At 38.2% G+C, this 26,608-nt stretch overlaps 1 protein-coding gene across 2 annotated transcripts in view; it reads left to right on the top strand.

Moving 5' to 3' along the window:
- The window catches only part of RNF180 (ring finger protein 180), a 447,820-nt gene that overhangs the window by 120,172 nt on the left and 301,040 nt on the right, over positions 1-26,608 (top strand). For both annotated transcript variants that reach the window (XR_008792202.1, XM_056112671.1), the window contains exons 5-6: positions 2,145-2,370; positions 14,685-14,810. Coding sequence is in view for 1 of the 2 variants with exons in the window: in XM_056112671.1 (XP_055968646.1) it covers positions 2,145-2,370; positions 14,685-14,810 (352 nt within the window). In the remaining variant the exon portion in view is untranslated. The remainder of the gene's footprint in view (positions 1-2,144; positions 2,371-14,684; positions 14,811-26,608) is intronic.

Genomic DNA, 26,608 nt, shown 5'->3' with positions numbered 1-26,608 from the left:
CTGGGTGGAGGAGGCCCAGTCCTGATCCGAGCAGGCTTGGATATCTCGGCCCCAGGTCCCGCACACCTGGGTTCCTCTGCCTAAGGAGGGGTGAATCATGCCTCACCTGTCATTAAAAAACTTTTAAAGCAATTCTACATTAATATATTTTGGAATTTTTCATGGAATAGGTAAAGACTGTCACTGTCAATTAGACTTATTAGTGCAGTAGAGATTAAGATGTTTTGCGGCCATGAATTGCGGCTTCCTCCAGAAAGTCCAGAATTTTTAAGAAGTTGTACATCTGGATTTAAATTTTTAACTGGGTGTTGGCTTTAGGGTATGGGCTAAATGTATGACTGGGTGTTGGCTTTAGGGTAACTGCTGGGGCTCCTGAAATACTTAAAAATTGAAGGGCAAGTAGCCCATTCCAACTCCAAAAAAAGCCCATAGATTTCAGTTCATAAAACCCAAATACCTGATTCTTTCAACAGATTAATTTCTGGGTGAGGCTCACTTCTAAGACTGTGGAGTCTGGCCAGGGGCCTAGTGACAATTTGGGAATCTCTAGTATTTGTCTTTCTTTTTTCTGATTCTTTTCACATCTTACTCTTCATCACATATTACTCTTTTCACTCCAGTTCCTTCCTTTAGTAATTTTAAGTCAGCCTAGCCTATTAATCAGTTACTTTGAATATTTTATTATTTGTATTATAGGACTCTATATGAACTATCACTTTTAAAATGACTAGAATGTAAAAAGTGTGAGTAAAGCTATTGAAAATCATTTCATCTTTCTTTTGATGTCTTAGAGGCCACATCAGGGTCTTAGAATAACTCTTGCTTTTTATTTTATTTTATTTTATTTTTGGTTTTTGGGCCACACCAAGCTGTGCTCAGGGCTTACTTCTGACTGTGTTCAGGGATTAGTTCTGGAAAGCTCGGGAGACCATGTGGGATGTTGGGGATTGTACTAGGCTCAGTTGTGTAAAAAGGCGAGCATTTTACCAACAGTGTCAGAAATAGTTGCCAGCAAGCAAACAGTGTCATCTGGCTAAGTTAAATGATAGGTTATCTAGTAGGAAGATGTTTCTGTATTCTCAAAGTTCTGTTTGCCTCATTTATGCTATTTTACACTTCATATAACTTACAGATATTTATTTAAACCCAAGGCCCAGTCAAATAATTGTTAATCTCCCCCCCCCTTTTTTAGCAAACACTGATGTGAGGAGAAAAATATATATACCATGTACATTCCCGTTATGCTTCAGTGGACTGAGACCAGGCCTTGTTTGACTAAATATCTCTCAAGGTTATAATGAAAATTTACAAACTTTTTCAGAAAAACATCCAAAAACTACAGGGCTTGTGAATGACAAAAGAACAGATTGGAGTTTTGGGGAAAGAATGACTATGATTGACATTTATTGACTACTTGCTTTGACCAAGTACTGTGATGTATGTTTATATGGATCACCTAATTTAATTTGTGAAATAGCTTTACATATGAGGAAATTACAAATTTGAGTAGTAGGATCTTGGTTACCAGACCATGTACTACTAACTTTTGAGCTGCTTCTTTCCTTAGTATCTCTAAATAGCCTTTTAATTATTACTTTGCAGAAGAAGGGTGCTCATAAGATTTCTCAACTGACCCTAGAATTGTTGTAAGTCTCTTCATTTTGTCTATCTCCTGATATGACCTTAAACTTTTTTTTATTGACGTTGAATTCCAGTAAGTGTAATTCCATGTCTAGTGCATGCAATAGACAATGAATGTTTGATGCACTGTATAAGAATAAATTATTATCTGAGACTCTATATCCTTATGAAATCAGCTGATTTTCTTTGTTGTTAAAAGTAAGGTGGGTTAACTTTAATATAATACTGGTGGTGGTATATATGTCTACGACCAACGACAGATGCTGGTTAACATTTAACATTATGTAAAAATGCCTAAAAGAATAATTTAAAATTTTGAGTGTTTCATATATGTTTTCAGTTTCCTCTTATTTTGTATTTTTGTTAATTTGAGTATGTCAGAGAAACGATAGTAAGTACCACCCATAGGATATTTTCATCATTTTAATGAATTATAAAATGCCTTCTTTTAAGAAAACCAGTTTCATACTTAAACAAAATTTCCTTTTGCTTATGTTTTGCAGACTTTGAACAATGAAATGAGTACAGATGATGACAATGAATATGCAGAAGAAAAAGAAAGCTACATTTGTGCAGTGTGTCTGGATGTTTATTTCAACCCATATATGTGTTACCCTTGCCACCATATCTTTTGTGAGCCCTGCTTACGAACTCTGGCCAAAGACAATCCTGCAAGCACTCCCTGCCCATTGTGTCGAACAATTATTTCTAGGGTCTTTTTTCAGACAGGTAAACCATTCCGTTGACTTAGAAATGTGATTGTCTTATTATTCTGACTGCCTCTTTTTCTGATTCCAAAGATACATTATAAATTTAAAAGATAATTGAAACCATTTACAGTAGAATTTTAACTAGTTTGTAAAGCAATGCTTGCTTCTCTTGAAACTGAGTTTAAATAGAATCGTAACTGAGAAGGTTCTCATCTCTAACCCTTATCCTACAATGATAATTGTCACTGTCACTGTCCTCCCGTTGTTCATCGATTTGCTCAAGCGGGTCCAGTAACGTCTCCATTGGAGATTTTTTTGTTACTGTGTTTGGCATATCGAATACATCACAGGTAGCTTGCCAGGCTCTGCCGTGAGGGCGAGATACACTCTGTAGCTTGCCGGGCTCTCCGGGAGGGGCAGAGGACTCGAACTCGGATCGGCCATGTTGGCTGCGTGCAAGGCAAATGCCCTACTGCTGTGCTATCGCTCCAGCCCACAATGATAGTCACTTATCACTTAAATCACTTAACTTCCCGTTAGTCGTCGATTTGCTCGAGCGGGCGCCAGTAACGTCTCCATTTGTCCCTGTCGCGTGCTAGTGTAGCCCAATGGCATCTGTTCGCTCCGGGAACATGAAGGGCCTCAAACCGATCGTTCATGATCTTGACGAAGAAGTCTGACCATCTGGAAGGTGGGCAGCCACGTGGTCTTTTGACATCCCGTGGAATCCAGTCTGTAACAGCTCTAGTCCAGCGGTCGTCTTTAAATCTCATTACGTGACCAGCCCATCTGATTTTCGACACCTTGGCAAATGAAACAGCGTCCCTGATTCTTGATCGTCGACGGATGTCAGAACTCCGGATTCTTTCTCTCATTTGAGTGAAATGTGATATTCCAAGCATAGCTCTTTCTATTCTTCTTTGGAAGACCTGAATAGTGTTCTCATCCTGTTTGCGTAGGGCCCAGGTCTCTGAGGCATATGTTAATGCAGGAAGAACAGTGGAATCAAAGAGATGTCACTGGAGCCGGAGGTTCTTCGTCCTCTTAGCTATTTCTTCGACGTTCTTGAAGGCGTTCCAAGCCGCTCTCTTCCTCCTGCGCAGCTCAGGTGCCAGGTCATTTGTCATGTTGACTTCTCAACCTAGGTACACATAGCTGTTGCATTCGGAGATAGTCATTCCGTTGAGAGCGAATGGGGCATCAGGAACGAGGCTGTTTCTCATAAACATTGTCTTCGTAAGATTCAGCTGTAGTCCTACCTTTCCACACACACGGTCAAAGTCGGCCAGCATTTGTGCAGCTTGGCTGATGTTTGGTGTTATTAAAATAATGTCATCAGCAAAGCGGAGGTGGTGTAATTGCCAACCATCTATCTTCACTCCCATTCCTTCCCATTCCAGTCGTCGCATGATGTTCTCGAGGGTGGCACTGAAGAGTTTCGGTGAAATGGTATCACCCTGCCGCACCCCTCTCTTGACATCAACGATCACTTCTTTGTAGAATGGTGAGATCCTGGTAGTGAATCCGCAATACAGCTCACGGAGGATCCTGATGTATTGGGCTTGAACGCCCTGATTGGCTAGGGCTTCAATCACCGCTTCCGCCTCAACAGAATCAAAGGCCTTCTTTAAATCAATGAATGTTAAACAGAGCGGCATCTTGAACTCCCGAGCTTGATTATCGTGTGGATATGGTCGATGGTGCTGAATCCTTTGCGGAACCCGGCTTGCTCGCATGGTTGTCCTTCATCTAGTGTTCTGCCAATCCTATTTAGGATGACTCAAGTGAACAACTTGTAGATGACAGACAATAGGCAGATCGGGCGATAGTTGTCAATGTCATGGATGTCTCCCTTCTTGAACAGTAGTACAGTCCTGCTGGTTTTCCATTGGGACGGAACCTTGCATTCAGACAGGTAGTGAGTGAAGAGCCGAGCCAGTGTATTGATGAGTACTGACAGCAGGTTCTTCAGGTGTTCAGGTCTGACCTTGTCTGGGCCGGGTGCTGTTTGTTTCTTGCCCAACGAAATGGCGTGTCGGATTTCAGAAGGGAGAACGTTGGGAACGATATATCCATCCTGTGGAATTTGGTATGTCGGCAAATGGACATGGCTATCGAAGAGATTTGAGTAGAAGTCATGGATAATCTTCTCCATTGCCGTTCTGGAGGATGTGATGGATCCATCAGGACGTCGGAGGGCAGTCATCTTGGTCTTGTAGTTGGCGAAGGACAGGCGGGCCTTACGAATACTTTTCCCGGCTTCTGCCGCATCTACCAGTACTTCTGCTCTTCTCTCTTTGAGGTCTTCCTTGATCGCATCTCTGCACTGCTTTGCGAGCTCGGACGTTAGCTTGCGGTTGCCTGAGGCAGGTGCCAAACCACGCTGGCGAATTAGCTCAAGAGTTTTCGAAGATAGGCGATTTTTTGTGGCTATCTCTCTCTTGGCGTTCCTCGCACATTCATGGAGGTGCTGAACCAGTCGATCGTATTCCTCGTAGATGTTGTCAACAATGGCATCTTCCCATGTTGCCGCAATAGTACCAAAGAGTTCCCAGTTGGTGGTCATTCTAGGAGTTCTCTTTTTGAACTTTGCAGCCCTTTCTCCCTGCTCTGTGAAGTAGAATTTTGCACGAAGGAGACAGTGGTCCGATCCCGTTCGAAATTTTGGGACAACAGTGACCTCAGTCAGGCAAAACCGTCGATTGAATATGATGTGGTCTATTTCATTGTGGAATCGTCCACCGGGAGACTCCCATGTCCATCGTTTAGATTCTGCCTTCTGGAACTGTGAGTTACCATGAATGGTCTTGGTCGACATGATGAACTCAGACAGTCTCTCACCCTGTTCGTTCCATTCTAGGCCATGGGTCCCGATGTGAAGTTCTTCAGCTGATCTTCTGGGTTCTATCTTGGCATTAAAATCACCCACAATGATCTTGTAGAAGGTGTGGTCTTCTTTATAGAACTTCTCTAGCTCCATGTAGAACTTCTCGATTTCTCTTTCATCATAATGAGATGTTGGTGCGTAGACAACGAAGATAGAAACTGCAGGCAGTGAGCCACATCTATTCAAATGTAAACGTCCGATTCAGGTTGTTAGGCATTCAAATGAATCAATGCTAGTGGCCAAGTTTGTGTTGACAAGGACACCGACGCCTCCTACACCTCTTTTATCGCATGTTCCGAGGAACAATTCTTCTCCAGTGTCGAAAACGGCATGGTGAGATTCGTGCCTTCTTTTCTCGGTCAGACCAATGATGTCGTACTTGATCATTCGCGCTTGTACCATCAGGTCCTCAATGGATGCATCTGATGCTAGCGTACGTGCATTGAAAGTACAGACGATCATTTTTGTCTTCCTTCGTTGTGGCAGCCTAGGTCGGCCTTGAGATTTTGTCGGCCTCTCCTTTCTCATCTTTCTCAGTGCTGCCATGTCGGTGAAGCCTTCAGGGTCAGGTGAATGAGACCAGTTGTAGTTACTGGTTTTGGCAGTACACAACGAATACACAACGGATAGCTTGCCAGGCTCTTCCGTGCGGGCGGAATACTCTCGGTAGCTTGCCAGTCTTTCCGAGAGGAATAGAGGCTTTTGGGGCGACCTCTAATCACCCTTGTAGGTGTTACCATATTTAAACCCTATCAAATACGGTACGACAATTCCGGAAGATGGGTATTTAGTGTCTTATGATGCGGCCGCGCAGGTCCGGAAAGCGTCCTGGAGTGTGGCGACGGCTGGGTAATGGAAGTAGTGTCGAGAGTGGAAGTCTGCCAGTGGGGTATTTATCTGGCTAGGGTGGGTCTCCTGTGCGCAATTCGATCCCTGGGTGGTTGATGGAAGCAGACAGGGCAGGGTAGAGTGGGGCTCTTCTAAAATTAAGTGTTCAATCTTTACTTGAACATCTACAATATCAAGAACATTACATTAAACATTTTTTGTTCTAACCCTTTTATTTTTAATTTTACTATTTTATTTTCATAAAGTTGTTCACAGTAATTACATTCAATATTTCAACACCAGTCCCACCATCACTACACCTTCCCACCTCCATTTATTTGAATTTTCCCACCACTCAAACTTGCCCCAAATTTTAAGTAATTGGGGTTCAGAGACATCTCTGCAGTATATTGCTCTTACTCAGTATTTATTCATCGTATGTCTTTTTGTCCTTGTTATTCCTCTGGTATCTCCAAAGATAAATCTTTTAATATCTGAGAATAGCCATTTTACTTTTTCTCTAAACTTTAAATCTTCCCAGCTTTCTTGTTCTTATTAAAATCTTTCTTCTTGAACAAGAGAGTAAATTGGACCAAGAGTTTATTTACCTAGTTTTCATGTTTATATATAATGCAGTGTATAAAACTTGTGAATGGATACATGAAAAACTGTTGATTATGGAACATAGAGACAGGCTTCAGAGAAGGGGAAGAATGATAGAGGTAAGAAGGTTATTTATTGAGTGCACTGTTGTGAGTAAAACAGTAAAGGGGAAAATTTGTATCTCCACATCTTCATGTAATAGTGGAGAAGCCATATAATCATAGAGTTCAGGTCAAAATATATGCTTCATTTGGGGCTGGAGAGATAGCACAGTGGGTAAGGTGCTTGCTTTGCAGTCAGCCGACCTGGGTTTGATCCCCAATGTCCCATATAGTGCCCTAAGCACTGCCAGGAGTGACTCCTGAATGCAGAGCCATGAGTAAACCCTGAGCATCTCCAGGTTAAAAAAAAAAGTATATACTTAATAAGAAAACTGAGAAAAAAGATGCACATTTTCCTTTCCTTAAAGAAAATACAAGGACCTGCTTGCATGGAATAACCAGGTTATTAAAATAAGTTTACAGTACCTTAATCCAACTTTTTCATGAAGGCTTTCAAACCTGACTTATAAGGTCAGTAATAAAACAATGAAGAGAAATATTTGCCTATCTGATCTGTTCAGTGCATAATTTAAGCAGATCACGGGGCTAAACAGAGACAAACCTAGAAAAAAGGAACATACCAAACACAAGTGACTCTACCAAACAAAAAAATAGGTTGGAGACACCAGACCATCATCAGTATTATTGGGCAGATTAGTTACTTCTTATTTTGTGGGAAGAGTAAGTAAGGCGTAGAGAATAGAAGGAAATAATTCCACAGGAGAAACATATTGAAAGTTCATTGGTTTATATTAAAATCAGGGGGAAAAAGTTATGAGTGTGTGAGCACATGCACGTATGTGTGCATGTGCATGCATGTGTGTACATGTGCACGTGTGTGTGTACTTTAAGAAGCACTTCCCCCCCCCCCCCAGATTTTGAGGTACTGCAATTTACAATTCTGTTGATGATTTCATGCATGCCATCTAAGGATTCCTTGCCTTGGTGCCCTGCAGTGAACAAAAAGAGAAATCCCAGTTAAAACTTCTTCTGTATGTAGTCTCTGCTATCTCGGAATATCATTGACTAGCTATTCAAGAAAGCATTTACTAAAGGCCTGTTTTGGTCTGTTCAGGGTTTTTGCTTTCTTCTCCAGATTTAGGAGGTTATATGCTTCTAGAAATTCAGCCATTTTAGGTATGCCATCTTGAAAAGTTAGGTAATAACATCTCATTATTTTTTGTATTTCTGAGGGGTTTGTTATAACAGCCTAAATTTTACAATCATCATTACTTCCCTTTTTTTTTCTTCAAATGTAACAAGACTTTTCTCCTAAACCCTTCCATTCCCTAACCCTAGCCCTAATTTTCTTCCTAGCTCTAACCCATGGTAAGACAGCCTTAATGCACAAAACTAGCAATTTTTCAGCTTTGTATTATCTTTCTATACTTTCATTTTTGTTGATGAACACAAAAAAATCACCTGAAATGTCCACAAACTTCACCCTTATTGTAACCTGATGCTATCATTATATTTAGCCAAACCTACACAGAGAGGAAAAAACTAATACCTCAAATGTTATAATTTCTCCCCTTACATCTGTTATCCAATTTACTTTTTTTTGTTTATTCCTTGTGAAGTTAGCTAAGGGTTTGTCTGTCTTATTTATGCAGTCATAGGTCCAGCTACTGGTTTCATTGACCCTTTGTACTGTTACACTTCTGCTCTTGTTCTTATTCTTTCCTTCTACTGGTTTTTGGATTTTTTTTTTTTGGTTTGTTTCTTTTCTAGCTTCTTAGATTCTTTTTTATTTTTTTTTTAATGGGGCCAGAACGATAGTACATCAGGTAGGGCATTTGCCTGGCATGTGACCAATCCAGGGTTCAATATCTGGCATCCCATTTGGTTCCCTGAACAACACCAGGAGTAATTCCTCAGTGCAGAGCCAGGAGTAACCCCTGAGCATCACTGGGCGTGACCTTCCACCAAAAAAAAAAGGGTTTTTTTTTTTAAGAGCATTTCAATTCTTTTTCCTTTCCTAATCTAGGCCTGTACTGCTGTGAATTTTTCTCTTAGCACTGCCTTTGCTGTGTCCTATGGTTCTGGTTGGTTGGTTTCTTTGCCTTCATTCATTTTGAGGAATCCTTATTTCTTTTTTGATTTTCTCTATGACCCCATTGTTATTTAGAATCTTTTTTTTTTTTTAGTTTCTAAGTGTTGGAGGTTTTCCTCATCTTTTTAAGGTTAATTTAAACTTCATAACATTGTGATCTAATATAATATTTGATATTATTTCTATTTTTGTGACTTTATATATGTTTGTATTGTGTCCTAGTATTTGGTTGATTCTGGAGAATGATTCATGAGCACTAAAGAAAAATATGTATTCAGCTTCTTGAGGGTAGAAATCTCTGTCAGTTAATTCCAGCTCTTCTAGTTTCTTATTTAAGACTCTTGTTTATTTATTAATATTCTGTCTGGTTGATCTGTACAATGGATAAAGTAGGTTGTTGAAGTCTCCACTACTATTGCATTTCCATTGATAAACATTTTTGGGTCTGTGAGCATTATCTTTTTAAATTTTGCTGCCCTTTATTAGGTGCATATATATTCTTAAGAGTAAGGCCTCTTAATCTGTTGATCTCTTAACCAGAACATAATTACGATTCTAATCTCTTACTACTTTTTTTAGCTTGAATGCTATTTTGTCTGATATAAGTATAGCTGCTCCTGTTTTCATTCTCCTACCATTAACTTGTCTTCTATCCTTCTGCTCTGAGCCTGTGTTTATCTCATGAATTCAACTGTGTTTCCTATAAGCAGAAGAAACTTGAGTTTTGTTTCCAGTTACATCCAGCCACTATATGCCTTTTTTATGGGGGAGTTCAGTCCTCTGACACTCAGAAATATTATTGATATGTAGGAATGTGTTGCCATGTTTGCCAAATGCGGGATTTGTTTTTTACAATTTGTTTTTTACAATTAGAAATTTTATTCTTACAGGCTGCCTTTTAGTAATTCTCACAGGGTTGGTTTAGGTGTTGCAGATGTCAACAGCAATTAATGTTTTTAATCCCTCCTTTGAATCGATTTAAATGTTAACTTTGCAGGGTAGAGAACTCAAGGTTGAAGATTTTTTTTCATTGGTACTTTGAATATATCATTCTGTTCCCTCTTGATGTATGATTGTATTTGAGAGATATGTTGTGATTTCCATATTTATTTTCTTATATATGAGATCTTCCTTCTCTCTTGATACTTTAAGTAATCTATGTCTCTCTTTAGTTCTTGTCATTTTGATTAAAGTGTGCATTTGTGTGGTTCTGTTAGAGTATTTTTGTTGTTGTTGTTCTGTACTATTTGGGCCACTCTAATCTTTATAAAAGGCCTACCTTCAGAGACTGGGAAAATTCTGAGCTATTATTTTTTCTACCAGTCATTTATTCCTTTTGTCTTTTTCCTTTCCTTATATTCCTATAGTTCAGAGATTATACTTCTTTGCTGTTGTACATTGTTATATTTTTTCTTCCATTTTAAAATTTATTTTATTTTGATTTTTGTTTTTGTTGATGACTTGTGTTTTTTCCTTAGTTTCACTGATAGGTTTTTGGCATTGAGAGTTCTGTTGTTGTGGCTTGCTATTGTACTATTGTATTCTTTAGCTCATTCAGATCCATTGTATGAATTATTTTTTGTTTGATTTTAGACTATACCCAGTGGTACTCAGAGCTTACTCCTGGTTCTTTCCTCAGAGATCACTCCTGGCAATTCTCATGGAATCATATGTGATGCCAGTGATTGACAGCATCAGCTGCATCAGAACAAGCTGCTTTCCCCCACTACTATCTCTATGGCCTGATTCTTTAATATTCTTAATCTTTTCTTTTCCCGTTGCTTTAATTTCTCTTCTAGTAGTTTTTGAATTTCCATTAATATCTTATGGAATGTTGTTTTAAAATTTCTCCTTGACCAGAATCAGAGATTTCAGTGCATTTGAGGACTTAACTGGATTTTTGTCCCTCTCTGGGACAGCTAAATTCCTTTTTTCCTGTTATTCTTAAAGTTTTGTGGATTCTGACTATGGAGCTTCAGGTTCAAGATCTGAGGGTTGATCTAATACGTTTTTATATATCAGACTGGTGTTTATGCCTCTGATGCTTTCTGTCTCCACTTCCTTGTGTAGTATTTTAGCTGGACAGGTAATAGGAAGAACTTTCTATTAGGGATATGCTGATACTAAAGTGAGAACCTGTGGTTTCCCAGCAGCCCTTAGAGTGTGTGAGTTGAGTGAAAAACAGCTGTACAAAGCTGCATGGTTCTTGGTAGTTGTTGTCACTAGGGGTGGGGCAGGAAGATCCTCTAGGTTCAAGCTTCAGTAAGTATACACTTGGATTGGTTGTCCAAGCAGATCTATATAAATCCGCTTGTGTAGAAAAGCAGATACCCATGTTGGTGGTATCAAGGGGTTTCCCAGGGCACCTGCATGGAGGTAGCATGCTGCAGAATTTTTCTACAACTTCACCCCGAACTAGGTATCCGAGTGTGGTAGAAACTCAAGATATCAAGCTGGAGTGATAGTAAGCAGGTAGGGCATTTGCCTTGTACGTTGCCAACCTGTGCCTGATCCCCAGCATCCCATATGGTCTCACAAGCTCCCCAAGAGTGATTCCTGAGCATAGAGCCAATAGTAAGCCATGAGTATAGCTGGGTGTCTCCCTCTCCCCCCAGGCCCCCCCAAAAAAACCCTCAAGACATTTACATTTTTTAGGTTAGTGTTACTTAAAGATGCTATATTTATACTGGCACTGCTACATTTTACTAAATATCGGATTTTAATTGACACCACAATATCTTAAAGATAATAATTTTTGTCTTTTTCTTGCATATTCACTAATATGAAATACAGGTTATATTTAGTACATTATAATATATATCATAAGAAGCATCTTCTCCCTAAGAGATAGGCTTAGTAGGGGAAGAAAGAGTGATTTTCATCACGTTGGTCTACCTTGGAGTTTTTCTTAGTGCTTCTTTTAGGTAATTTTATGAAACATAAGATTGAATAGTTATTGTCAAATCCTATATTCCAGGGCTCAGATGCCAGCTAGAGTGAAGCAACATAGTTCTACAGAAAGCATCACGGTCACGGTCCTCCCGTTGTTCATCGATTTGCTCGAGCGGGCCCAGTAACGTCTCCATCATGAGACTTGTTGTAACTGTGTTTGGCATATTGAATACGTCATGGGTAGCTTGCCAGGCTCTGCTGTGCGGGCGAGATACTCTCGGTAGCTTGCTGGGCTCTCCAAGAGGGGCAGAGGAATCGAACTTGGGTCGGCCATGTTGGCTGCATGCAAGGCAAACGCCCTACTGCTGTGCTATCGCTCCAGCCCCTACAGAAAGCATTGAAATTTTTTAGTAGAGTTTCACAGCAGAGTAAAATAATCTCAACATATTTAATAAACTCAAATAACTTTAGAACAGAAAAGAATTAAGATAATTTCATCTAAATCTGACAGCAATTACCCAAGTAGTCTCTTGGAAAGCACAGACTCCTAGGTCATGTCTACATCAATTCTACTTTAATATATCTGAGCAACATTCTAGAATTTGTTATTTTCAACAAAGGTTCTCAGTAATTTTTGATGCTTAGCCATACTGCATACAAACATTTCAGAATCTCTGATCTAATAAAATGCCCTGCAGACAGAAATTATGTTTTATTCATTTCTATATTTCTAGCTAGACTAGAAAAGTGCCAGCTATGTAGCTGGTATAAAATAAATGTTTGCAAGAGCTGGGTAAAAATATAAATATAATATATAAAATAATATAAAATATAAATATAAAATTTGTATAAATAAAATTTGTGGATGTTTCCATAGTTAAGGATTTCTTGGGGGATAGAGATGTAGCTCAGCATGTAAAGTACTTGCCTTGCAGGAGGTCAACCTAAGTTCAATTCCCCTGCACCATGTATGGACCCCCCCCGCCACTGCCCAGCACCCATAGGAGTGATCTGAGCACAGAGTCAGGAGTAAGACCTACCCTCACCAGGTGTGTCCCCAAAACAAAAAACTAACCCCTCAAAAGAAAAGCAGCAGCAGTATTTCTTCTACTAGTTGGCTCCTAGATTCTCTTCCCAAAGACTTTTCAGGTCAAGTATAGTAAATTAAATATTCATAATATTCAATATCATAAGACTGTCATAAACACTAGAGTTTATGACAAAATCTCACTATGTACTTTTTATTGAATCACAGTGAGATACACAGTTACAAAGTTGTTCATGGTTGGGTTTCAGTCATATAATGTTCCAACACCTGTCCCTCCACCAGTGTACATTTCCCACCACCAAGATCGCCAGTCCCCCCTACCCCTTCACCACCACCATGGCAGGCAGTTCTCTTCTTTTCAATAAAATGATATTTCTGTTCAAAATTTTCTAAGCATTTTCCTCCTTTGTTGCATTAATTATTTATATTTGTTATATAGGTTTTGTTTGGGGGCCCTATCTGGCCATACTTTGGGGCTACTTTTGATTGCTTAGTGGGGTGACTCCAGGGATTGTACCAAGAGCTCCTACATGCAGAACTCCTACATGCTCCCACCCTTTGAACTGTCTCCATAGATTGTAACTTAAATTTTTTAAAGTATATTGTGTGATAACTTTCTTGAAGTTAAGAAACAGAAGTACCATTGTTGCTATTGCTACTGCCATCTAATCTGTAGGAAACATTTGGTTTGAAGTCAGTTGTCAGACTCCACCATTAGCACAGGATGTGTTTTACTGGTAGAGCACATGCGTCACAGTGTAAGGTCCCAGGTCTAATTCCCAATATACTATACAAGAAAGGAAACTTTTCTTTAAAAAAGCACTCAGTTATTGAATGGTTTACAATCCCCATTTCATTTGGTATACTAGAGTTCAATGATACTTGCAAGAAAAATTTCAGTATAAGAGAGGGTAGGGCAATGGCCTTTTCACCATGTGTCTGTGTCTTAAACTTAGCTGATAAAGATATGACATCTGAATCAAAGATAGGATAATTGATACGTTAATCTTTTTAAATTTAGAGAATACTAATTGGTTTCTGATCAATAATCATTATATTGAATATAGTGACTCATGAAAAAAGTACCTAGAAAAGAAGTTATTCATTTTCTTGACTCATAGAGTGAATCTGCAATAATACCACAGAAATGATATAGGGTAATTTATAAATCCTTATCTAAAAGAAAGGGTAGAAACTTGCAGTTATAAACACTAAAATGTTAAGTACATTTTGCAAGCCTGTGTTGAGAGTCAGCCAACACTATGCTTGAAATGTTTTTAAAATTGCATCAAAACAAGTAATTATTATAAACAAAGATTTCCACATAATCATACATACATATTTTTTGAAATTAAGTCTACCTTCAATAAATATTACATAAAATTTAATTATCAAAAATAAATTATTTTGAAACATTAGAGTTAGTGTTTTTCTATTTACTAAACCATTTTAATGAACTACTATACATATTGGTGATAAGTCTGTCTGATGTGACATCAAAGTATGAGCCATCAATGGTACATCCAGTAGGTTGTCCAAGTGTTGGTCACTGGTGGTTCACACCAACATTAGTGTGTTGAAGAGATCTAGGGGATAGTTAAATGGCTCAAAGGACTGGATCTCATGCTTTTATGTTTGAAGCCTTGAGATCAATCCCCAGAACAATCGGAACCCCCTTGATGGCCCCCAGCACCGCTGGATTTTACGCCACTTTCTGGGACAAAATGGTGAACCTTCAGGCCTGAGCTACTAGGCTAAGTATCAGCAAAAGAGGTCCCATGCTCCCGGTACATCTGGAGAGGCAAACATAAATATTTAGAAGAAAAAAAATCAGATGTTATAAAAATACTATGGCAATATTTTTTATGTTTGTACCAGTTTAAACACGTGTGTAAAAATATTTTTTTTTGCTTTACTCTAGAACTGAATAATGCCACAAAAACATCATTTACTAAAGAATATTTGAAAATAAAACAAAGTTTTCAGAAATCCAGCTCTGCAAAATGGCCCTTACCAAGCTGCAGAAAAGCATTTCATCTTTTTGGAGGTAAGAAAAATAATAGAGAAAAAGAGAGAGGGGGAGAGACGTATGGTGACTTTGTTCAAAGTTTGTCTCTTCATATACATTTACATATTACATAAATATACTTAGGTGTTTACATTTACACACAAAATTACCACTATCTTTTACTTTACTAAATTTCCCTGTACAACCATTATAACCATAATGGAATTTCAGTAGTGAAATTATATCACCAATGATGGCCTAGCTAGGATGATACCTGTTTTATTTTTAATAGTTAAATTAATATAATATTTGCACATTCAGTTTCAGATATTGACTAATATGTACCTGAAACTGAATGTGCATATATGCTGTACTATAATGTATACATAATAATAGTTTAGTGTAGTGTAATAGTCACTGTCACTGTCCTCCCGTTGTTCAATGATTTGCTCAAGCGGGCACCAGTAATGTCTCCATTATGAGACTTGTTGCTGATTTTGGCATATCAGATATGTCATGGGTAGCTTTGCCAGACTTTGCCTTGCAGGCAGGATACGCTCAGTAACTTGCTGGGCTCTCCGAGAGGGGCATAGTAGTATAGAATAATAGTGATAAATATCTGAAACTGAATGTGCATTTATGCTGTAGTATAATGTTATTTCAATAAAACGCAGATTTTTTCATCTATATCTTTAAGATATTTAGAAAATATAAAGTTTTCAGCTATAAATTATATATATTTATATATATTCTATTCAAGTTTTCATAATGATGAACTTGAAACAGTGCTCATTAAATTTCTGAATGTTTGAATTGACAGTTTTCTTATTTTACCATATATCTAATGTGATTTTTAGTATTTACCTCATTATTTCAAATTTTCTCAAAAAACATAGTTTTCCCATTAGACAGAAATTTTTAATGGAATCAGGTTACTTGAGATAATATTTATCTACATGACTACTTTTCAAAGGTACATTTCATGCCTCTTCAAAGTATATGTAACTAAGGTCTCTTCTTAACATACATTTTCCTGTCTTAAAAATATTAGAAACATTAAAGTTTTGTTGTTGTCATTTTTTTGTTTTTGTTTGGGGGCCACACCCAGCGATGCTCAGGGGTTACTCCTGGCTCTGCTCTCAGGAATTACTCTTGGCATTGCTCAGGGGACCATATGGGATGCCGGGGATCAAACCCTGGCTGGCTGCTTGCAAAGAAAGCTCCTCACTATCTCTCCAGCCCCAAGAAACATTTCTGTACTGATCATTTTCAATTAATTATTATGTTGTGTCTCCTTGTTGAAAACTTAAGGTATACATATTAAGAAAATGAAGACTGTATACTGAGTAAATTTGAGAGGAACTCAGAATTAAATTATTTTGTCTTCATGTCAGTGATGTTAAATATGTAATTTATCTCAAAAGTAACATATTTGATAAGTGCTGTGATAATTTACACTTGATAAATGTAAAAAAATTTACATTTTTTCATCAAATTTAGGATAAAGTAGGAAGTGATAAAGCTATGGTACCATGTGTCTCAGAATCCATAGTACATTGGAAATACCAGATCCTGCTTTCAGGTATAATTAGCTTTGTGATCCCAGGGATACAATAGGAAAATCCCCCTTTGTTTCTGTAAAATAGGAATATTTTATCTGTCTTACCTAATTAATATTGTGATTATAAGAATCATGTGAGTTAATATAAAAATCACATTTCAAGTAATAACACCGCATGCCTTTATCACCTTTGCAAATTTGTTGTTTTATAATGATTACAATATAAACTTAAAATATCATTTTATCTGTTAAAAAGATATCATTTACAGTGAAAACTAAGGAGATTTAGAGGAAAAAATCATTTGTCAGAACACGAATTACTACTGTACTGTATTTCACCAAATAATCACCATCACTGCATAATAGTTATACCTATTTTTAAGTTTATAACTTTTTTTTTCTTTTTGGGTCACACCTGGCAATGCACAGGGATTACTGGGGAGTTACTCCTGGCGGTGTTCAGGGGACCATATGGGATGCTGGGAATCAAACCCGGGTCGGCCGCAAGCAAGGCAAACGCCCTACCCGCTGTGCTATCTCTCCAGCCCCAGTTTATAACTTTTAAAAAAGAGCTTGACCCAATGGTCACACCCCACTTTTTGTTTAAAAAAATTTTTGATATGAAATCTGCAATTATTATATAGTGCAATACATTATTATACAGTTTTAGTATTTACCCCTTATGATATCTGGTTGGCGATACTTACATATGAACTCTTAAGTAAACTTTGATCTTCAGGAAAATGAAGCACTGTAGCACTATCCTCCCGTTGTTCATCAATTTGCTTGAGCAGGCACCAGTAACATCTCCAGCGTGAGACTTCTTACTGTTTTTGGCATATCAAATACATCAAATACATTATAGTATAAATACGTGTTTCCCAGAGTGGGTAAGACCTTCTCTTGGTGAACGCTAGAATGATCTTTGGGAATGATAGTAGCCTCAAATGCAATTTGGGGATACTTTCTCTTTTTAATTTTTTTATTTTATAAATTACTTCACAATATTTGTTTACATGATTACATTTAATATTCAAACACCAATCCCACCACCATTACACCTTCCCACCACCAAGGTAAAGGTAAAGGCCCTCCCGTTGATCGTCGATTTGCTCGAGCGGGCCCAGTAACGTCTCCATTGGAGACTTTGTTGTTACTGTGTCTGGCATATCCAATACTCTCGGTAGCTTGCCGGGCCCACCACCAAATTCAGGATATTTCTATCCCAAACCCCAATACCTGTCCCAAAACATAACCGAAAGAATATATTTTGTATTATCTGTTATGAAGAACTGCTGAACATGCTTACAAAAAAGTATCCATATAGCAAACAGTGGGCTGGAGCGATAGCACAGCGGTAGGGCGTTTGCCTTGCACGCAGCCAACATGGCCGACCAGAGTTGGATTCCTCCGCCCCTCTCCGAGAGCCTGGCAAACTACCAAGAGTATCTCGCCCGCCCGGCAAAGCCTGGCAAGCTACTTGTGACTTATTCAATATGCCAAACACAGTAACGAGTGTCACAATGGAGATGTTACTGGGCCCACTCCAGCAAATCAATAAATAACGGGAGGACAGTGATAGCAAACAGTGTGAAGATTGTTCTATTTTGGCAGAAGCCATTAAGACATTCTATAGGATATCACTAACATGTTGTTAAAGTTTGGGTGATGTGAACTTTGGTATATATATATGCACATATATACATTTCCTTCTATGATTTGTTGCCTACTATCTGAGCCCCATCAAATATGGTGTGGTAATTATGGAGAATGGATAGGAAGTATCTTATGATGAGGTCCAGGAATATGTTTACTCATACGTGAGGCTTGCCCTAGCAGGTGGGGAGCAGCCTGGAGTGTGGTGGCAGTTGTGTTGTGGAGGGCGGCTGCCTGGGCTGGGTTCCTGGGGCGGTGAGGGCTCTCACCCGCCCCCCTCTGGGGCGCCAATTTGGGGATACTTTCTATTTGTTCTTTAAAAAAAAATTCAGGAAATGTCAAGTCATTCATTTTTCTATAATGGAAGCAGTAAGTTTTATGATTAGTTTTTAAGTTGAATGTGACAGTCTAACTTTTTTATTTTTAAAATAAGTTTATGATTTATTAGATTGTATGTGTTTAATTTGTATACCAGTTTTATATAACTTTATAAATGTAAAAATTTCTGTCAAGAAGGATCATAAGTAGAAAGAGTTTTAAGAAGACCTGGTATAATTTAGCTACTTTTAAAGATTCTTTTTTATCCTACTTTCTACCCTACACCCATATTTCTAAAAGAAAGAACTACCTCTACCTTCCCTATAACCCCACAGTTTCTTCATCTTTTTATATTCTGAGGTACTGAAGCTATAATTTAAATACTTACTTCTTTGTGATTTCATCTTATTTGTCCTCCTATAGGAGTCCCACAGATCTTAACTTTTTTAAGTTTTTATGGAGGAGGTTCAAAGTAGTTTTATTATACAATGCAATTTAAGAAATTATTACTATCAGGAGCTCAGCTGAGCTGAGCAATTGCCTGAGCTGTCAGGCTCAGCCAAAAAGGAAAGGTGAGCCTTTAGTTACTTGGTGCAGTGGTTGAAGCAAGAGTTTAAAACCAGAGGAAATGTTGACTCACTTTGTTTCTTTTTTATTTCTCGCACTGAATGGCCAGAGGGCAAGGTCTTGTGGATCAACACAGATTTGAGGGTCTTTTTCACTATTGAAGGAACCATAAACAAAAGGTTCCAGCGTTTTTAGGGAACTTGGGGCTTGAAACCTTGACTGCAACTCTTTCAGAGCTTATAATGCACAGACTATACATCTGGTGTGGAAAAGGTAGTTCTCTCAAGAGGCTTGCCAGGTACAGCTCTATAGTTTGTTATTTATAAGCCTGAAAAATCACACATAAGATTTTTGTCACCAATTGGATTCCTCAGTTGTAGTAACACTGAAGTTCCTAATCTGTTTTATTAGAACCTTGCTGTTTCTCCTAAATCTTGTAACATATAACTAACACGTATACTTACAAGTATACAGTTATATACTAAATTTTATTTAATGTAGCTTGTTTTCAACTTATAACTGTAATGGTTCAGTATCAATAGATTTAGATATAGCTGGATATGTATATTCTGCATTGCTTTATCATTCAGCATTATTAGTTTCCTAGCTTCATTCATTTCAATTAGTATAGTCACAGTCATGTATTCTTACTGCTACATTACTATCTTTTATAGGAATGTTGCATGATATATCCATCCTGTTGTTGATAAGCAGTAGGGTCCAGCATTAAAAACAGTGTTGCTGCAAGCATTATTTTCATATTTCTGAAAGAACTAGAGTTCCTATAGAATAGATACTTGAGCAAACTGCTGTGTCATAGGAAAAAAATAGTATTTAACTTACACTTTAAATGACCATACTGATTAATCCCAGTGTGTGTGTGTGTGTGTGTGTGTATTACATTTGGTATTTTTGATACTTCATCTTTTTCCAGTCCTATAGGTATAAAATGGTATCTCATTGAGGTTTTTATTTATTTAATTAGAAGTGAATTTTCATTTGTTTAAGTATGGAATGGATATTAAACATAGCTTTTATGTTTCTGTTGGCCACTGAGTTTCTTCATCTGTGAAGTGCCTACTTGGTAGTTTTGTCTCTTTTCTTACTGTATCTTTTTATTGATTTTCAAGAGTTTTAAAACATTTCATTATAATATGAATGGCAAATATCTTCTCCCAATTGTGATTTTTGTCTTATTATTTTTGTGATATCTTGTAATGACTTTTAGTTCTTTATTTTGGTATTTGGTGCATTAAATTACTTGTCAGGGCCAAAAATATATTTCCTGTAGCACTAAACTCCCGTTGTTCATTGATTTGCTCAAACGGGTACCAATAATGTCTCCATTGTAAGACTTGTTGTTACTGTTTTTGGCATATCGAATACGTGACAGGTAGCTTGCCAGGCTTTGCCTTGTGTGCGGGATACTCTTGGTAGCTTTCTGGGCTCTCCGAGAGGGACAGAAGACTCGAACCTGGGTCAGCCGCATGCAAGGCAAATGCCCTATCTGCTGTGCTATCGCTCTAGCCCTGTATCTTTTTTTAAAAAAAATAGTTTTGAAAATCTATGGAATTTATTTTATATTGTTGTCTGGGTTTCTGAGGATGGAGGTTGCGTGTCTTATTTTGTCACTGTGTTGTAAGAGTCACTTACTTTGGGATTTCCTCCCCTGAGGCTCTCCTCCCCATATTCAATTTTTTTCTAACTACTATCTATTGGGGGGGATTATTATTAAAAGAAGACAAATGTAGAAAGATACTTGATGCTCAAGAATTGGAAGAATTACCAGTGTTAGACGTTGTACTTAAATGATTTCAGATCCCCCAGTGGCATTCTTTTAGACAATAGAACAAACATTGTTGAAATTTATGTAGCACTGTAGCACTGTCCTCCCGTTGTTCATCAGTTTGCTCGAGCGGGCCCAGTAATGTCTCCATTGTGAAACTTGTTGTTACTGTTTTTGAAATATTGAATACGTTATGGGTAGCTTGCCAGGCTTTGCTGTGTGGGTGGGATACTCTCAGTAGCTTGCCGGGTTCTCCGAGAGGGGTGGAGAAATTGAACCTGGGTCAGCCTTCTGCAAGGTAAACACCCTACCTGCTGTGCTATCGCACTAGCCCAAAATTTATGTAGAAGTGCCAAAGAAAAAACAAATTCAGAAAAAAAAATAAAATTGAGTCATTACATTCCTTGACTTTTAACTATACTACAAATACAGCAATCAAAACACTATAGTATTTGGTACAGAAATTGTCACAGAACTGTAGGATTAAATTGAGATGTCAGAAACAAATGCATACATAAATGGACAATTAGTTTACAACAAAGGAGCCAAGAAAAATAGTGAAGAAAAGGAAGTCACTTCCAAATAGAGCTAGGAAAAGTCAACAGCCATTGGATACAAATAAAAAGGAATTAGACCAGTTGTCTTCATACTCTGGTTGATGGATAGATTGAGGTGTAGAAAGGCTGAAAACAACTCTTCTGTCACCTTGGCTATAAATGCCAGTCTGCTAGTATAAAAGTTTGAAGAATGGCAAAGTATGCCATTACCTCACACTATCTACAAAATTAATTGAAATAATTATCATGTGTCCTCATTATATATGAAATATAAATAAGTAAATCAAGGAAACACAAAAATTTAATTAAACCCTTGCATTCTGACCTCACAGTCAAGGTTACCAGCAGGGAATGCACTGTGTAGACTGGCACATATTAAAAAAATGAAACAAATCAAGAATTGGGCTTATTAATGATCCAGCACTTCAACTTCAGAATATTTGCCACAGGGCCCAAAAAAAGTATTCAGAAAACACATTTGCACTCCTATGTTCATTGCAGCACTAATAACCAAAATCTGGAAATAACCCAAATATTTAAGAACAGATGGCTGGATTTTTAAAACTGTGGTATTTATACACAGTGCAGTACTACTTGGCTATAGTACATATGAAGGCGTGCAATCTGATGAGCCTCTGTAGAACCTTTGCAGACCATATCCTGTGTCTTAGGTTGATATTCAATCTGGTGCTACTCAAGTTAGAGTAGCTTCCCTTACTTCTGACCTTGTCACAGCTGCAACCCTGTCAATTGGACCACTGCTGTGAAACTGTCACTTATCCACTGATGTTACCTTTTCTAGATAGGGTAAAGACTGTAAGCCTCTAAGGGAGGTGCCTGTTGTCTCAGGTCTGGTGTGGCTTTGAGCTTGTCAAAATTGCAGTTAGTAGCCTCTTGAACAGGGTTCGCCTTGGTAATTAATGTATGCTGCCAGCAAGAGTCTAGAGCAGCCACATGCTTTCTGTTTTGAGTCCAACAAGTACTCATTCCTTTCCAACACAGTAGGTTCCATTACAAATTTGAACTTCTCTAAATCTTTTGTGTTAAACACCTTCCTATTTTAAGTGTGTACTTTTTTTAATTAGTGAAACATCATGAGGTACAGTTGTAGACTTAGAAACTTTTGTGCTTAGGTTTCAGTTATACAGTGATCAAGTACCCATCCCTCCACCAGTGCCCATTCTCCACCACCAATGATCCCAGTAGCCCTCCTAACCCCCACCCCACCTTCCCTCTGTAGCAGGGCATTCCCTTTTGCTCTCGCTTTCCTTTAGGGTGTTGTGGTTTGTAAAGGAGGTATTGAGTGGTCATCATGTTCGGTCTATAGTCTACTTTCAGCACACATCTCGCATCCTGGGTGAATTCTCCAAACATCCTTTACTTGGTATTCCCTTCTCTATCTGAGCTGCTTTTCCCCCCGGCACGTGCTGCTGGCTTCCAAGCCATGGAGCAGACCTCGTGGTACTTATCTCAACTATTCTTGGGTGTTCGTCTCTCATTCTGTTAAGTGGGTATTTTAAAATAGGCTATTTGCATGTTCCTTTTCTCTTTCAATTTCTACTTCTCCCTTCTCACTTACCTCTAAACTTTTTCTTCTGTATTTTGCAGTGGTAAAGTACTCTCCATTAGATTATCTCAGTAAGGCCCCTTGCAGGGTGATGTATTTAACTCCATTTTCCTTCATTCTTTGTGTAGATAGCCTAGAAAAAGTCACAGATTTAGTCCATCTCGGCTTCCACTCTCAAAAACTGACAATTGAGAAGATGGACATTAAGGAAATTAAAGCAAATAATGAAAGGTCTTGGGGTTGAAATGATTTCAACCTATTCTCAAACTTTAATCATATATTTCATTTCTGGGAGGCCACCTGTCCCTTTATCCTGTTCTGTAGTAACAGAGGGCATTGTACCCTTGTGGGTGATGGCGAATACTCATTGCTGGCACACAGGTAGGCAAGGCAAATATAGGTGTTCTATGGATGAGTCTAGGTCTAAGAAATGACTGTTATTCTTGGTGATGTATTATATCTTTTATTTCAAAGTATTAGAAAACTTGAAAAGTTAGAGCAGTTACAGCATTGTATGTAAATCTATTTCATATTTGGCATGATGTGGCAAAAGGAGTTGTCATCTCAGTTTAGTAGTTTAGTACTGAAATAGTAGCGATTTAATTTAATGATCAACTACAGAGGTAAAATTGGCAGATGAACAGCTCAGATTAAAGAGATGCATGGAATCTGATTTAGGGGCAGAATGAATCTGCTGTATTATTGGATTCTAAATTTTAGACTTCCTGGAATGACCTCTCATTCTCTACTCCACTGATGTACCAAGCTGGGGGGGGGGGGGGTCACAATTTGGGATTTGGGGTGGAAACATTCGAAATATGGTGGTAGAAAGGTGCAGTGGTAAGTGGGATTGGTGTTTAAATATAAAATGTAATGAATTATTGTGAACAACTTTATAAAAATAAAATAAAATTTAGGGAAAAAAAGAACAGGGGAAAAAAACAGAATCTAGAGGAACAGCAGAGATGGGTAAAGGTCCATCTGTGTCCATTACTGTGTGGACAAAGGTCCATTACTGTGTCTGACATCAGTAATTTCTTCTTATGAGAAGGAAAGACATAGTTCTCAGTGACAAAATGGGAGTAAGAATGATATTAAAAAATCAGATTAAAAATATCAGATATAAAAATTAATCTGTGAAATGAAAGATTATATGAATTAAAATTACAATATGGGAGATGTCCCCAACAAAGGGAATATTTCCAGTTATTTGTTTCACTAAGAATATTTTCTAAGTTTGGGTATTATTTGAGGATTAGTCTTTCCATAGGCAGAGGAATCTACTAGGAAAGAATAAATCAGAAGCAGTTTTTGATAGCCAGATGGACTGACATGTAAAATTGGAAGTATTACAAACATTTGATCAGCTTTCTCCAAGAGGCATATGCTGAGGGAGGTGTTAACATAGAAGCTAATTAGTTATCCCAGAAAACTATAGTGAATATCTCACTGTTTCAGAGTCATAATTTAGAGAGGAACCTGTAGCAAATAATCCTCCTTAACTGTTCCCTTAAATTTGAGGTATTTTATATTTTTAAATATTTTAAACCACTGGAAGATTGAACACTTGTTCAAGGAAATATCTTTTACATATTTGCATATGAGAAAAACTAAAAAGAAAATTATTTCTAAATAAAATGAATTTATTATGTTAAATGTATTTTTTATTGATGGATAAAAAATATGCTCTCAGTAGTCTCAATAATTTCTGAGTGAAGATTTCCTTTTTCTGAGTGAAGCTTTCCTTTTCAGATATAAGTGATTTGAATTCAGATATAGGTGATTTTGAAGTCTGGATCATTTCCAACCAAGAATACTCTTACCACCTGTCATGCCATACGAAAAGGAACAAATTATATTAATAATTTGCTTTCCTTCATTTAACTTAATGGTTACATAATTATTCAACATACCATATTACTGACCAAATCCATCCTTTAATTTATGGGCTTTTATTATAAGCATACATAAATCTTAGAAATTTTAGATTAAAAACTATGAAGTAGAAGAGTGGTTATATTTGCACAGTTAAGTATGTTTTAAAACAACATAAAATAAGTAGCTTCTGGGAAAACATTACAGCTTGCATCATTTATTCCTTAGGGAAACTAAAATGTAAACTATGTCAACAAGACTCATTTCAACAAGTGAGTTCTTAGTTTGGTGATACAAATAAAAACAAAAATAATTTACAAGAAAGATAACCATCTATATTTATAGTCAATTCAGAATTTTAGGAATTTGGCCTTCTAGAACAAAGCAGTTACAAAGATAAACAAATATCATGAAACAAAATTTTATCTGGCCCAGACAAGGTCAGACCTGAGCACCTGAAGAACCTGCCATCAGTACTCATCAATACACTAGCTTGGCTCTTCACATGCTACCTGTCTGAATGCAAAGTTCCATCCCAGTGGAAAACCAGCAGGACTGCTCTACTGTACAAGCAGGGAGAAATCCACGACATTGGCAACTATCACCCTGTCTGCCTATTGTCTGTCATCTACAAGCTGTTCACGCGAGTCATCCTGAATAGGATTGACAGAACACTAGATGAAGGACAACCATGTGAGCAAGCCGGGTTCTGAAGAAGATTCGGCACAATCGACCATATCCATACAGCAACCAAGCTCATTGAGGTTTCTTAGGAGTTCAAGATGTTGCTCTGTCTAACGTTCATTGATTTAAAGAAGGCCTTTGATTCTGTTGAGACTGAAGTGGTCATGGAAGCCCTAGCCAAACAGGGCATTCAGACTCAATACATACGGATGTGCTGTGAGCTGTATTACGGATTCACTACCAGGATCTCACCATTCTACAAGGAAGTGATCATCGACGTCAAGAGAGGGTTTTAGCAGGGTGATACCATTTCACCGAAACTCTTCAGTGCCACCCTCGAGAATGTCATGTGACGACTGGTAAGTAAAGTAAAGTAAAGGCCCTCCCGTTGATCATCGATTTGCTCGAGCGGGCCCAGTAACGTCTCCATTGGAGACTTTGTTGTTACTGTGTCTGGCACATCAAATACTCTCGGTAGCTTGCCGGGCTCTCCGTGACGACTGGAATAGGAAGGAATGCGAGTGAAGATAGATGGTCGGCAACTACACTACCTCTGCTTTGCTGATGACATCGTTCTAATAACACCAAACATTAGCCAAGCGTCACAGAAGCTGGCTGACTTCGACCATGAGTGTGGAAAGGTCAGTCTACAGCTGAATCTCACAAAGACAATGTTTATGAGAAACAGGCTTGTTCCTGATTTTCCATTTGCTCTCAATGGAATGAACATCTCCGAATGCAACAGTTACGTGTACCTAGGTTGAGAACTCAACATGATGAATGCCTGGCACCTGAGTTGCGCAGGAGGAAGAGACTGGCTTGGAATGCCTTCAAGAGCATTAAAGAAATAGCTAAGAGAATGAAGAACCTCCGGCTCCGGGCAGATCTCTTCGATTCCACTGTACTTCCTGCATTAACATATGCCTCAGAGACCTGGACCCTACGAAAACAGGATGAGAACGCTATTCGGGTCTCCCAAAGAGGAATCAAAAGAGCTATGCTTGGAGTATCACGCTTTACTCAAGTGAGAGAGAATCTGGAGTTCCAACCTCTGTCTGATCAAGAATCAGGGGTGCTGTCTCGTTTGCTAAGGCATCGAAAATCAGATGGGCTGGACACATAATTTGATTTGGAGATAACTGCTGGACTAGAGCCGTTACTGACTGGATTCCACAGGATGTCAAGATTGCATGGCCACCCACCTACGAGATGTTCAGACTTCTTCGTCAAGACCCTGAACGATTGGTTTGAGGCTCTTCATGTTCC

The sequence above is a fragment of the Sorex fumeus genome, unplaced genomic scaffold (genome assembly GCF_029834395.1).
Source record: "Sorex fumeus unplaced genomic scaffold, SorFum_2.1 ptg000018l, whole genome shotgun sequence".
Classification (NCBI taxonomy): domain Eukaryota; kingdom Metazoa; phylum Chordata; class Mammalia; order Eulipotyphla; family Soricidae; genus Sorex; species Sorex fumeus.
Note: the sequence above shows the minus strand (reverse complement) of the source record. Positions and strands in the feature narration are given on the sequence as shown.